The 12652-nt window shown below is 46.1% G+C and overlaps 1 protein-coding gene across 3 annotated transcripts in view; it reads right to left on the bottom strand.

Moving 5' to 3' along the window:
- LOC138472772 (anoctamin-7-like) overlaps window positions 1–12652 on the bottom strand; it is a 439062-nt gene that overhangs the window by 127378 nt on the left and 299032 nt on the right. For all 3 annotated transcript variants that reach the window (XM_069611107.1, XM_069611106.1, XM_069611105.1), the window contains exon 11: window positions 1046–1189. In XM_069611107.1, coding sequence (XP_069467208.1) covers window positions 1046–1189 — 144 coding nt within the window. The remainder of the gene's footprint in view (window positions 1–1045; window positions 1190–12652) is intronic.

Here is a 12652-nt window from a genome sequence, read left to right on the forward strand (position 1 = left end):
TAACAGATTGTCCAAAGTGAAATGCAACATTTTACTAAATCGACTGACCACATAATGCCTCAAGATCAACCTCATCCCATATTTGTACCTGATTCCAGAAGAGAACAGTCATCATTGATCAGGCAGTTTGCCTACTTGATCTTCTTTAAATGTGTTGCCTAAAAGAATCAAGCTTTTTACATTGTTTTACATGTCCTCTAATTGTATGTTTCCACATCCAGATCTTCTTCAGGACATGTACTATATACTATACTATGTGAAGTTAAGCTTCAAAGATCCTGGACACAGTGTATAGGTAATCTCGAGGCTGTACCTATTTTTTTTAGCATATATTCTAACACTCAAATGAAGACAGTAACACTTGTCAAAAAGAGAGCACTAGGATTGTATAGAATGTGAATTTCAGGAAAATAGAGGGTTTTCTTAGGCCCACAGAAATGCCTAAGTCTGAATATCCTTGTTAGTGTTCAGTGAACCAAGGGTCAGGATGGAACGCAGCATTTCACACACCCCAGAAACCTTAGATAATAGCAGGTAAGAGTGAGTGCATGATGAGGAACTCCACTCACCAAAAACACCCCAACACACTAGAGACAACCATATATCTTCAGTGATTGACAGTTTTAAACAAACATTCAGGAATGAGCAATCGGTCACTGGGTGGGTGGTGTGGGGAGGGAAGAGAGAGCCTTCCAAGAAAGAGGGATGAGAACCTGAAAAAGGGAGGCTTTGCTTCCTTGTAATGAGAACAGAACTGACATGGAGGGATTGAGGGCAACATAACATTCTACATGTGGAAAATTAAGACAATGGAGAAAGTTGAAAATGGTGCATGAGAGAGATGAGTGACTAGAACAGATAGTGGGCCAAGAAAGGAAAAAATGAGATAGAGAGAAAGGTTGGGGTCGAGTTAAGGTACAAAATAGGGAAGTAGGAAGAATCTGAAGGAGGAAGGGAGAGGGTGATGTGTGTGGTAGGGCATGGCAGTCAAGTAAAGTATGGTGGTAGGAAGAAAAGAGTTATGCTGAAGTGTCCAAAGGCCTACCTCCTCCTCCTGGAAGTCCATACAATCCCAGTGATGAGCGAGAGTGGCGTTTTTGCGCTTCCAGTACTCAAGGAAGGTCACAGCCCAAAAAGACATGAATATGCTGAAGAACACTGTCCCCGGGTGGTCAAAGAGGTACCCAACCTGTAAAACAACAAAAAGATATATCAAGTAAGAGGTACCCAACCTGTAAAACAAACAAAAAGATATATCAAGTAAGAGGTACCCAACCTGTAAAACAACAAAAAGATATATCAAGTAAGGGGCACTCCTCTTGTTGAGGGGTTGGGGAATGATTGTCTTGAGTGTTTCACAGTTAGCAAAGTTGGAAAAGAATTTGAAAACAAAATTGGGGCCTACATTTCAAAGTACAGCTACCTGGAATACATCTTTCAGTAACGTTATGCACATCTTATCTCTTGCAGCCTCTCTTTCTTTAGTCACCTTTCCAGTACTGGTGTGTGTAATAAAGTAAGTCCAGACGTGCAGGTAAGTTACAGATATGTCTTTAATGTCTCCAAGTACAGGTTTATTCGTAGGAGAACAGACACTGGCTTCCCACCCGCCAGGCACTCATCAGCTGACTCTTCAGAACACACACACTCAAATCATACAATGCATTCCTGCAAGCGCGTGCACTCCACTCCATTACGTTCCATAGTAATGACAGCCCACAATCACAGATTATAACAGTGTGCAACACTACCCATGCTGATCAAAGGTAACCAATCACAATCGTTATAGCAGCAACATCTGAGTATTCTCAGTCCTGGCTCTTCAAAGAACAGGAATCAGTGACTCGTGCATGCATGGCTAGGCTAATAGCGCTAACAAAGCTCAGTAGATATATGGTGCCTAAAATGACCATATAAAGGTTGGCAAAAGCAACCTGTGGGTATGATTAAGATGGACTCCCCTTAGCAAGAGCACTTTGGGTGGCCTACAACTTTGGCATCGTACAACAAATCCTCACCATACTTACCCAAAAAAATAATGACCTCAATTAATTGTTTTAGATTGTTGTGTGCATCTTCCTCAAGTCATAAGTGTTCCCAAAAAATATTTGTCCCATTCATTCGCCAAAGATAGAACTTCAGCCTAAACTGCTGGGAGGATTCATGCCACACCTACGCAAGGAGCTGATGTGTTATTCTGAAAGCTATTACCCGCCTGGGCAGAGCAAGGCATCAACCAGGTGCCCTTTTGTTTAACACTTATTCTGAAAGCATACATTTGCAAATTTGATGAGCATTCATCTAGTGGTTTTGAAAAAATATCCCCAAAAATGTCCGAAAATGGACGAGTTCTGTCTAGCTCTGCCTGGTACACTCTGCAGATGCCCATATCAATTTCGGGCTTCCCGTGGGTTACTTGGGTTTGGGTCTGTGGTGCTTCTTGCAAATTGACTCTGGGCTGGACACCCAATAAGAGTTGGCCACATTAGCTCCCAAACATAAAGCTAATATGGCTGGTGAGGGTGCAAAGAAATGTACAGCAGGCCATCATGTGATCCACAGACGTTTTGATGGGTCGTCCGGACACCGCAGTGCAAACATTTGTGAATGGGACATGTTGTAGCCCTGGGGCTAACAGAGGCAACACTGTGGGGTAAAATATGCTCACAGTTCTTTTTTTTAAATGCTGTTTGGCTGCAGTGTTATGCAGGCCTCTGTAAGGGTCTGAAGCCAAAGGGCTGGAGGGAATGCAATGGGCACAAAAGCCACTTGGCTTGACTCTAGTCCATGGCCAGTGCCCATGTTGGTGGCACAGCTGCAGGCCATGGTCACCGGCCACTGTGGGATGATAGATGGAGCACAGGTCACTTGCTACTTCAGGGATGCCAGTGACCATGTCATAGTAGCCACTGGCCAGGGGACATTTAGGGTGGTGTGGAGGTCAAATGAATTGACCCTCGGTATGGCCGCAGGTCATAGCCAGTGTGCCAGTGGGGTAGATTGGGGTTCCCAGGCAGCGGCAAAGGCACTGCCTTTGTCAAAGAGTCCACTGGAAATGGTTGTAGGCCAAAATTAACTGCATGCAGGTTAACCTACTTCCATTAAGGCTTGAGCATTAAAATAGTGTTAAGGAAAAAAAGACGCCTCCAAACTGGTTAGGGGCACTGTAAATTTAAAGTCACGGACAACAGAAAACAACCTACTAATTGAAAAATGAGGGCCAATTTCCCCGGGTAAACACCATATGGGGAGAAATCATAAGCAGGGAGTGGTGGTTAGAGTTATTTATTTTATAATGGTGTTGATAAAGTTATGATTCCTTTGGCAACCATAACTGTTGAAATATTTGGACTTGTTTTGTATGTAACCCGTAAAGTCCCTTTAAGAAAGTGCTTTCGCTATGGTGCCTTGAGCTCAGCTCATGAGGGCGAAGAGTTATTTCCTATAGTAATTGCTTACCAGCTTCCCAGGAACAACCCTTAGCTATCCTTGGTTTGTTCCTTGGGCCTGTGGATTAATTCTTGATGTCCTCTTTGGTGAAGGTGTTTGATCGCATTGCAGCAGTTTCCGATGCAGAATGCATGCTGTTATCTCACAGATTCTGTTAAGACTGGGCAACCTAAACAGCTTCTTCTTCTTTCTGGTACTAGACAAGGGGGCACACATCATGCCAGCATCACATGCTTAACAAGGGCTGCCAGTCAAGGGTAGGATTCAATTCAAGGCTCTCTGTCTCACTCACTGGTGCCATACACAGGGGTCCAGAATTCAGCCACAGGAACATCATACCATACAAGCGTAAGAAGATGCTAAGACCCAGCAATGTGGTCTTCCTGGGGTAGGTACCTAATTTGCACTCTTCACCACCAAATTACTGGAACTTGATTCCTAAAGTGATCTGCATATTACAGACTGCATCTCTGCTTCTGGAAAGGATTTAAGGCGTGGCTTATCACAAGATCTCATCAAAATCCAAGGTGCTGCCACCTTAGTATGCATGGAAGGAGTCGTGCTGAAGACCATTAAATATGACTAAAATCATCCTGTGGCTCTCGGGCCTTGCACACAGATGCTGCATCATATTTTGTTAGTGTCCTATTTTTTTATTGTATACTTACAGCCAAAGCTGGCTTTGTATGTACACATCACAAACAATTAATCACAATACATCAATATTGTAAGCCACACCTAAAACCAATAAATACCATAAAAAAAGGTTAATGTTGGGATAAACAGCATACCATCAGTATAAAATCCCCTGTGATAAGTTGCATAAAATGTTCATAGATACATTGTAAAATGTTACCATATCATACATACAATTTACGTCATTCCTTCCATTAACACCTCCCATAAACAAGTAGGATCATTACATGTCATCCTATTATTATAAGATTTTGTCTATTTGTACCTAATGGTTTCCAGGCTAGCACATTCAAACATTATGTGTTTTTTAAAACATATTGTTATTTTTTTTCATATCAATTACAAAATGTTTCCCCCTCAACTCCCTCCTCTACTCCCCCCTGCACCCTCGGGTGGCAGTCTCAGGGTCATTGTCTCCTAGGGTGTGCTTGTTCATAGTATGTCAAGGATTCTGATATTGTGCGGGCACCATTAGAGCATGTAGTCTCTTCGCAGATAGGATAACATGTTCCCCCAGTCTGACAAGAAAGTTCCCGGAGTTCCCTGCAGCCTGTATGTCATCCATTACATGGAGACGAATCTCCACACCCTTTGATGCCAGTCAAAAATTGTGGGTGGATTCTTTTGTTTCCATTGTTGAATAGATACGAAATGGTCCAGTTCCTTCTGGAGTGCCGGGAGGTATTGTTCCAGGCTCGATAACGCTAGGAGCATGTCATCCGCAAAGGCCATCATTTTGTGCTCTACCCTTCCCATTTTTATGCCTTTCACAGTGGTGTCTCCCTGATTTTGATCATTATTGGCTCCAGAAAAATCACATATAGCAGAGGTGAGAGTGGGCATCCCAGTTTCGTGCCCCTTGTCAGGGGTACTTGTCTCGATAGGGTTCCATTCAACAAAATCCTCAACGAAGGTGTTTTGTAATTAGCTCTGATCATCTGCATGTAGGTATGTCCGAAGCCCATGCGTTCCATTGTGTGGAATAACTGCGTCCATTCAACTCGATCAAACGCTTTCTCAGCGTCTAGCGAGACAAGAATCGCGGGGGTACGGGTGTGTTCCACTTTTCCGATTAGATGACTCTCCCTACGTGTGTTGTCTGCCGTTTGTCTCCTGGGGATGAAACCTAACTTGTCTGGGCCTACAATTGTCGGTCGCAGTCAGGTGAGTCTTTCCGCCAGAATCTTTGTATAGAGCTTAGCATCCATATTAATGAAAGCTATTGGGCGCTATGAGCCCGGTAGGGTCGGGTCCTTTCCTAGTTTTGGGAAGATGACCAGTTTTGCTTCATTTATGCTTTGTGTCTTGAAGCTGTTAAACAAATTGGCCAGTTTTGGGGCCAATCTCTCTTGATATTTTTTGTAGAAAGCCTCTGTATAGCCATCTGGTCCCGGTGCCTTGTTTCTCTGGAGATTCTTGATTGCTTGTATGACTTCCTCTTCTTTTATATCTCTATCCAGTGACTTTTTGTTTGTTTCTGGTATCTGGGGGAGAGTAATCTTGTCCAGGTAAGCTTTCTGTTCATCTATCCTGGATGTTCTGATTTATAAAGGGCCTGGTATTAGGTTTGCATTATTTCGTCCATTTCTTCATTGGTAGTTTTTAGGTGCTCTTGCTTGTCCTTTAGTTTCAGAATGGCTGTCATGCGGCCCTTCTAGCAAAGCTGTCTCGCCAGGAGTTTGTCCGCCTTGTTGGCGTTAAAGTAGTACATCTGTTTCGCCCTTAAGAGCACCAGTTCTGCTTTCTTGTTCTGTAGTATCCCTAATTGGCCTTCTATGTTTTTCAGGGCTAGTATCGCCTTCGTGCTGGAGTTATTCGCCAGTTCCTTTTGCGCCTCCGCTAGTTTTCCCTCTAATTCTTCTTCCCATCTGATGCGTTGTTTGTCTCTTTGCACCTTCATGGCTATTAGCTCCGCCCTCAGTACTGCCTTAAATGCATCCCATAACACTCCTTGTGATGTTGCGCCTGTGTCATTCTCTGCGAAATAGAGTTCAATCTTTCCCCATATTTTCTCCACTAGTTCGCTATCTTGAATATCAGTTTGGAATCTCCAGGTCCAGACACCCTCCTCCCCACCCTGGTTCTGTTAATAGTCAAAGTTGCTGTTGTCGGAGCATGATCCGAGAGGGTGATCACACCGATTTCTATGTTTGCTGCCTTTCCCACTAAGCCCGTGGAGGCCCAGATCTAGTCTATTCTAGATTGAGTATTGTAAATGTGTGAGAAGTGAGTGAAGCCTTGCGTGTCCCCTTTCGTGGCGCGCCAAATGTCATGGAGCGCCAAAGTCTCTAAGGCTTTCCTCAGTGCCCTAGAGGGCGCGTTTGTACCCATCCGTGTCTTAGAGCTTTTATCTAGTCTGGGATCCCACGCTATATTGAGGTCACCCCCATTATGATTTCCTCTGTAGCGAATTCTTCTAATGTCATGAGGGTCCCTCTCAGGAATCCATCTTGCCCCATGTTGGGTGCATAAATCGATGCCAAAGTGAGGTGTTTGCCTTCTATTTTTACATTTAGAAAGAGGTTGCGCCCCTCTTTGTCCACCTGTGAGTTCTGGATCTGTGCCTTAAGTCGATCTTGTATGGCAATGCGTACTCCCGCTCTCTTTCCCTCCGCGTTAGCCTGGTATGTTTGAGAGGCCCCCCTTTATCTTGACCTGTGCCTTGTCCCCCTTCTTTATGTGGGTTTCCTGGTACATAATTATGTCTGCCTTCATTCTCCAGGCCTGTCGCTATAGTTTTTTTCCTTTTGAACGGGATATTCATCCCCCTGACATTATGTGTCAGGATCTTTATCTGTCTAGATGTTCCACTATCCATGTTCTTCCATTTCCTGTCCCCTGCTCCTCTGGCGCCTCCCCCCTCTATTGTGTTTTCTTGTACTTTGCCTTCCCCGCCACCTTTGTCCCCTTTCCCTGAACCAAACTCCCTCCCCCCTCCCATCCCCAACTTCCCTTCCCCCCTGAGGGTGGGCTAGGTTCCTATGAGCGTCCAGACGAAGTGTCCTGCGTGCCTGGGCCCCTGTCCACCTCAGGTTCTGGTTGTGGGGGATCCTAAACCCCACTTTTGATTCCATCCACGCCCTTCCTCCTTCTCCCTTCTCCTTCTCGCTAGGGCCTGTGTTATGGATTTCTGGGTTTTACATCGCCCCTTGGTCCTGTATTAATGTTCCACTTGTTCTTTCTTATGCTACATTGGCGATTCGGTGGACCTTATCTTTTCCTCCCACCTCTGCCTTTCCTCATTACTGTTTTCCATCCTTCCAGCTTGTTGGGGCCTTTTACTCTCCCCTGTGATCGGTCTTGGCCATCCTCATCGTCCTGTTGTAGACCCAGGATCTCTTCCCCTTCTTCCATTGTTGTAATCCTGTATTGATTTCCTTCCCAGGTGAAGAGAAGCCCAAACGGGAATGTCCATTTGTATTTCACCTGGTTAGCTGTTAGGTGCTGGAACACAGGGCTCATTTTCTTTCTCTTCAATATTGCAGACTGTGCTAGATCATGGTAAAGCTGTACTTCTTGACCATTTATCTGCAACATGCCTGCAAATCTAGCTTTTCGTAGTACCTGCTCTTTTTGAGTGTAGGAGGATATGGCCGCCAGGACATCCCTTGGTCTTGCCCCCAGTTCGATTGATCTTTTTGGTCCCACTCAGTGTAGACTGTGTAGCTTTATCTACGGTTCCGGGTCATCCACTAGTACTTCCGCAAAGAGTTGGGTGACTGTTCCCTGCAGGTCTTTGTCCTCGATTTATTGCAAGACAGATGTACAAGGGCCTCGTCTGATTTCTGTGTGTCCTTCCCTACTCTTTGAATAATTTCTTCTAGTGTATAAGTGTATCAGTACTCTTTTTCAGTTTTGAAATGTCCGCCCTTCAATCCTGGAGGGACTGCTTCATGTCTTATTTTAGAGCTGGAATTGTTCCTAGACAGAGAGTAGAAACTAGCTCTGGAGTTCCTTGAAGCAATTCTGCATATACTCTATGGTCACTGCGTTGTCCCCCATGTCTTGCTGTTCTGTATTGTGTGCTTTGTGCGTGGTCATGTCGTCTGCACTCCAAAGTTGTTTCAAGCTTCTGTTGTCTTTCCTTTGGGGGGGATTGAGCTGGGGTCATGGTTTTTCCTCTAGACTTTGACATCAATGCTGGCGCATTGGTCCTTGTGCTGTTCCCCTTATGTTGTCCTCTGACCTTTAATTACATGCTTGGTCACGTGCAGTTTAGGGTCCGTTCTGTCTCCCTGCACTGTTTCCTCAGTGTGGGTTGAGGCCTCGCTAGAGCTGTGCCCTCTCCTCTTATTGTCGTGAGAGTTGTGCGTCTCTCATGGGGTTGGAGAGGGTATCCGTCCCTTCTTGGTTGGGGGGTAGTTTCCCTTCTGGATTCTGATCCCAGAGGTTCCAACAATGGTGGTGCGTATCCCGTCATCTGCACCTTTTCCAAGATCGGCTCTTTCCTCTTACACGTCCGTCCAGGCGAGTATATGCCCCGATGCAATGTTCTATTATTTATCCCTTGAAGGATCTGTTGTTTTCCCGCAGTGTCAGGGATCTGGCTCTGGGTTTACCAATCTTGATGTTCTGCCCCACGGGTATGTCTCCCCCTCTGTTGGTCTCTCCTATCTTGGGGGTTTTGTTGATGATTGGACTAATGTTTTGTTTTTGGCCCCTGTGCCTGTTTTATGCTGCCTCATTAGTTTCCTTTTGGGTGGGCCACTGTCTATGGTGCTAGTGGACGTGGCCCTATGGGTGGGTCTCTGCTGTGTCCCTTTGTGATTTAAGGCTGTTTCGCCCTGAGTTTATTGGTGGTGAGAGGGCAGGCACTTCTTTCTATATTAACTGCCCCAGTACTTGTGCGGGTTGCCCCGACTATACAGGTCTATTGTCTGTTGGCATAATTGGTGGCAGTAATGTGGCTTGCGGCTCAGTGTTGCCAGCGTGTATGTTCTGGGTTGGGAGTGCGGAGGTCCTCCTGGCGTGCGGTGTACTTACTGCGTTCTGGTGGTTTGTTGGGTCTGCCGTGCCTGGGTCCGTTGGGGTCTGTCCCTCGCCAGTTATCCCTCTGTTTCTTCATCCTCTGGGGCTGCACACTGTTGCCGGAGGCTGCAGGGTTCACTGTTGGCTCCTGCTTTCCTTGTGGCGGCTGCTCGCCGCATTGTAGCCGTGGGGGAGGTCTGGCTGGATCCTCTGGTCTTCCCTCTCCAGATGTCGCCTTGGCGGCCTTCTCCTGCTGTGTGCCATGGCGGTGGGGTGCGGCCCTCCCTCCTTCCCTCGCTGCTACGGGCTCTTGTCTCTCCTGCGTGTTGCATGCAGAGTTTATGGAGATTGGGGGGGCGGGGGGAGCTTGGACCACTCGTCTGGCCCTCGCTGCTCCTCCTCCCCTGCCGCGGTCTCACTGCCCCTTCTGTCCGTCCATGCCGTGCCAGCTTTTCACGCTTGCCTGGGTACTACGTTGGTCCGGGCTTGATTGTGCCGGTGGCCCCCCGCTACCCGGTCTCGGTTCTGTCCTTCTACCACTGCCTTGCTGGACAGTCCATGATGCCACCTGTTTTGATGCATTTCGCTGAGGTGTTGCCGTCTTGCCGCTGCTAGCGGCCCTAGCTTGTCGATGCTGCTTTAGGTCTGCCTTCGCTCCTGATGTGTTTCCGTGTGTGCTGGTTCGTTTCCTTGTTGTGTGGGCCCCCTGCCTGTTAGCTTCTTCCTCTTCGATGCATGTAGATCTCTGTGTTCTGCGTGTTGCTGGGGTAATGCATGCACCCAAAATGCTTTATTTTAGTTCTGATTGATGCAGCACAGTGGGGAGAGACTCCTACGTACGTCCTCCTATGCCAGCCGCCATTTTGGAATGACATTAGGTGTTTTGTGGATTCAATATCCGCCTCATTACATAGTCAAAAGGGACGTTCTTGCCTTGGGATACCCAGCTTTGCGCCCTCTATCTCCAAGGCAGAGGTCTTGTTAAATGTAATCAGTAGGTACTGCCTTACTGCATGGTTGTTAGGAAACGCCTCAATATATGTTGGCAGTCGTTTCCTCTCAAGCCTCTAGTGAATAGAGGTGCCACTGTTAACATTTGAGACCAGTTTCACAATGTCAGTATCATATTTTAACTCTTTTAGCCAATACTCTACTGCTATCTTCAGGGATAGATATTTACGTCTAGTAGGACTGACCAGACAGCCATGCCTTATGTATCACCAACAGTTTCCCACGGCTGCAAAACTGCTCATATTCGTGCATCCCCTGGAAAGCCTGGAAAAGATTTACCATTATTGTGTTGTTATCCAGTTTCATTAATTTCTCATAGCACATGGTCGATTTGTAGATTTCCTCTGTGGGAATACTCATCAGATTCAATTATTAATGAATATACTCCAAAGATAGCGATTTAGGCATTCTTAACAGAGAACGTAATATTTTACCCTCTCATTTTACCAGTTCCTTCTTGTAATTATGCCCCCACACTTCCGCACCATAAAGCATGCAGGTTACAATTTTGGCTCTGTATAATAGCAGAACTGTCTTAATAGAGTATCCGCCCTGTTTATAGATATATTGGCTCAACACACTGGTATGCCTCATACAGTTAGCATATGTGTATTCCCAATGCAGGGTCCATAAAAGTTTATCGTCAATCATGACACCCAAGTATTTATAACACCCAACTTGTTCAATTGGCTGAGAATCAATCCTCAACAAATTTTGGAGCAGTGCTCTGCAGCCAACGTGCATGCCGTAAGTTTAGCTTTTTCAATGGTGATATGTAGGCCATTTACCGTAGCATATTTGCCAGAGCATCTAACAACCGTTCAAGCCCTCTCTGGGTATAGTCCAGGAGAAGCAAATCATCTGCATATCCCAGCCATCCCATTTTTAGGTCCCCAACTTTAACCGGAAAGCTGCCTGTGTGTTTAAAACCTGGACCAGATCAGCAAGGTATAAGTTAAAGAGGGCTGTGGACAAAATGCAGCCCCTCTTAACCCCCGTCTTAGTAGGTATCCATTCCGACACTCGGCCCTGACTGTCTAGTCGTACTCTCACCCTGGTATCTTAGTGCAGCTGCATGATCATCGACAACAGGCCGCTGGGTATGTTCGATGACACCAGGTTCTTCCAAAGGCGATTTCTCATTACAGTGTCAAATGCTGCCCTGAAATCGATAAAAGCAGCGTACACCAGTAGATGGTGTCTATGCCAGCCATATTCTAGAGACACCATAGTAAGCAGGTTATGTATGGTGCTCGCTTGGCCTCTAAATCCCGTCTGATTAGGCGGGAGGATTTTCCTGTGATCAATCCACTTGTTGAACTTGTCCAAATGTACTCTTGCAAATAGTTTTTGTATATCTAACTTGTCAATAAACGATAATTTGCAGTATTCTTCCAACATCCTTTTTAATATATTGGCAGGGTATTACTTTCCTTTTGTAGAGGAGGTCACAGAGATGGCCTGCACCCCGTCCCCTCATTTCGAGGTACCAGGAGCGTACTCGCCAAGGTATGTGACGTATGAACAGCAAATGAACCAACAAAGAGCTGCACTGAGACTCTGCCCAGTATACATCAGAAGATCCATACCTGTTGAAGCACCCATAACCAGACAACCCTGGGCAGCACAGTACCCTATCAGACAGCCATACCAGCTGCTGATACGAAATGAAGAGTACCTACAGACGGTCCATGAAGAGACCCAAAGAGCCCTAATGGAAGGCCAGTGGAAATGACACAAAGGCCTGAACAGACTCGTGAATGAACAAAAGCAGCTATCGAAGATAACACGCCAGTGCGAGTAATTACGAAAATAAATGTAATGGACACAGAGAAGAGACAATGTTAAAACGTGAGGAAACGGTGCTACGAGACAAGATGGAAGCAACCGACCTGTTAAACGTGTGTAAATAGGCTTGAAACGCAAGATGCTAAAAAATCTATACTGCTTGCAATACTTAGTAAAAGACAGAGCGGCAAGCGGCAACCATATATCTACCTCAATAATGCACATTATACAAGTGCGACTCCATTTTGTAAAAGCAGAAATGTACCCAGGCTGTCAGAGGCCTGACAGGCCAAGTTTCGTAACCCAGCCAAAGGCAAGAGAAGGAGCGGAATCAAAACTCAACAAAGAGCGGCTCATGCCTAGGAACTCGACGTCAACCAGAGAAAGGGAGGAGAGCGTCAGCTAACAAGACTCAAACTTCAGAGCATACCAGCCTGCCCCATGGAGGTCAAGATAAGGGGGGCCCATACAGGTGGCGAGGCTGAAACAGAATAAAATACACTAAAAGCTAGAAACTGAAGCAGATTCATGGTGAACTAACACGTGACCAGCCAGGCGTGAAGAAGTACCATCGCCTGATGTCATTCAGGACCCGAGGATGCCATAACTTTTCCCGATAAGAGACTACAGTTTTGAGGCCATCCTTCGCCAACTGACACATCGCCCTAAAACACTGATTGATGGAAGGGAGGCAGGGTGAAACTTGGGACACCAGGCACAGGGGTGTCCATTCTGCATG

This window comes from Ambystoma mexicanum, chromosome 8 (assembly GCF_040938575.1).
Source record: "Ambystoma mexicanum isolate Mex_15411 chromosome 8, UKY_AmexF1_1, whole genome shotgun sequence".
In the NCBI taxonomy this organism is placed as follows: Eukaryota; Metazoa; Chordata; class Amphibia; order Caudata; family Ambystomatidae; genus Ambystoma; species Ambystoma mexicanum.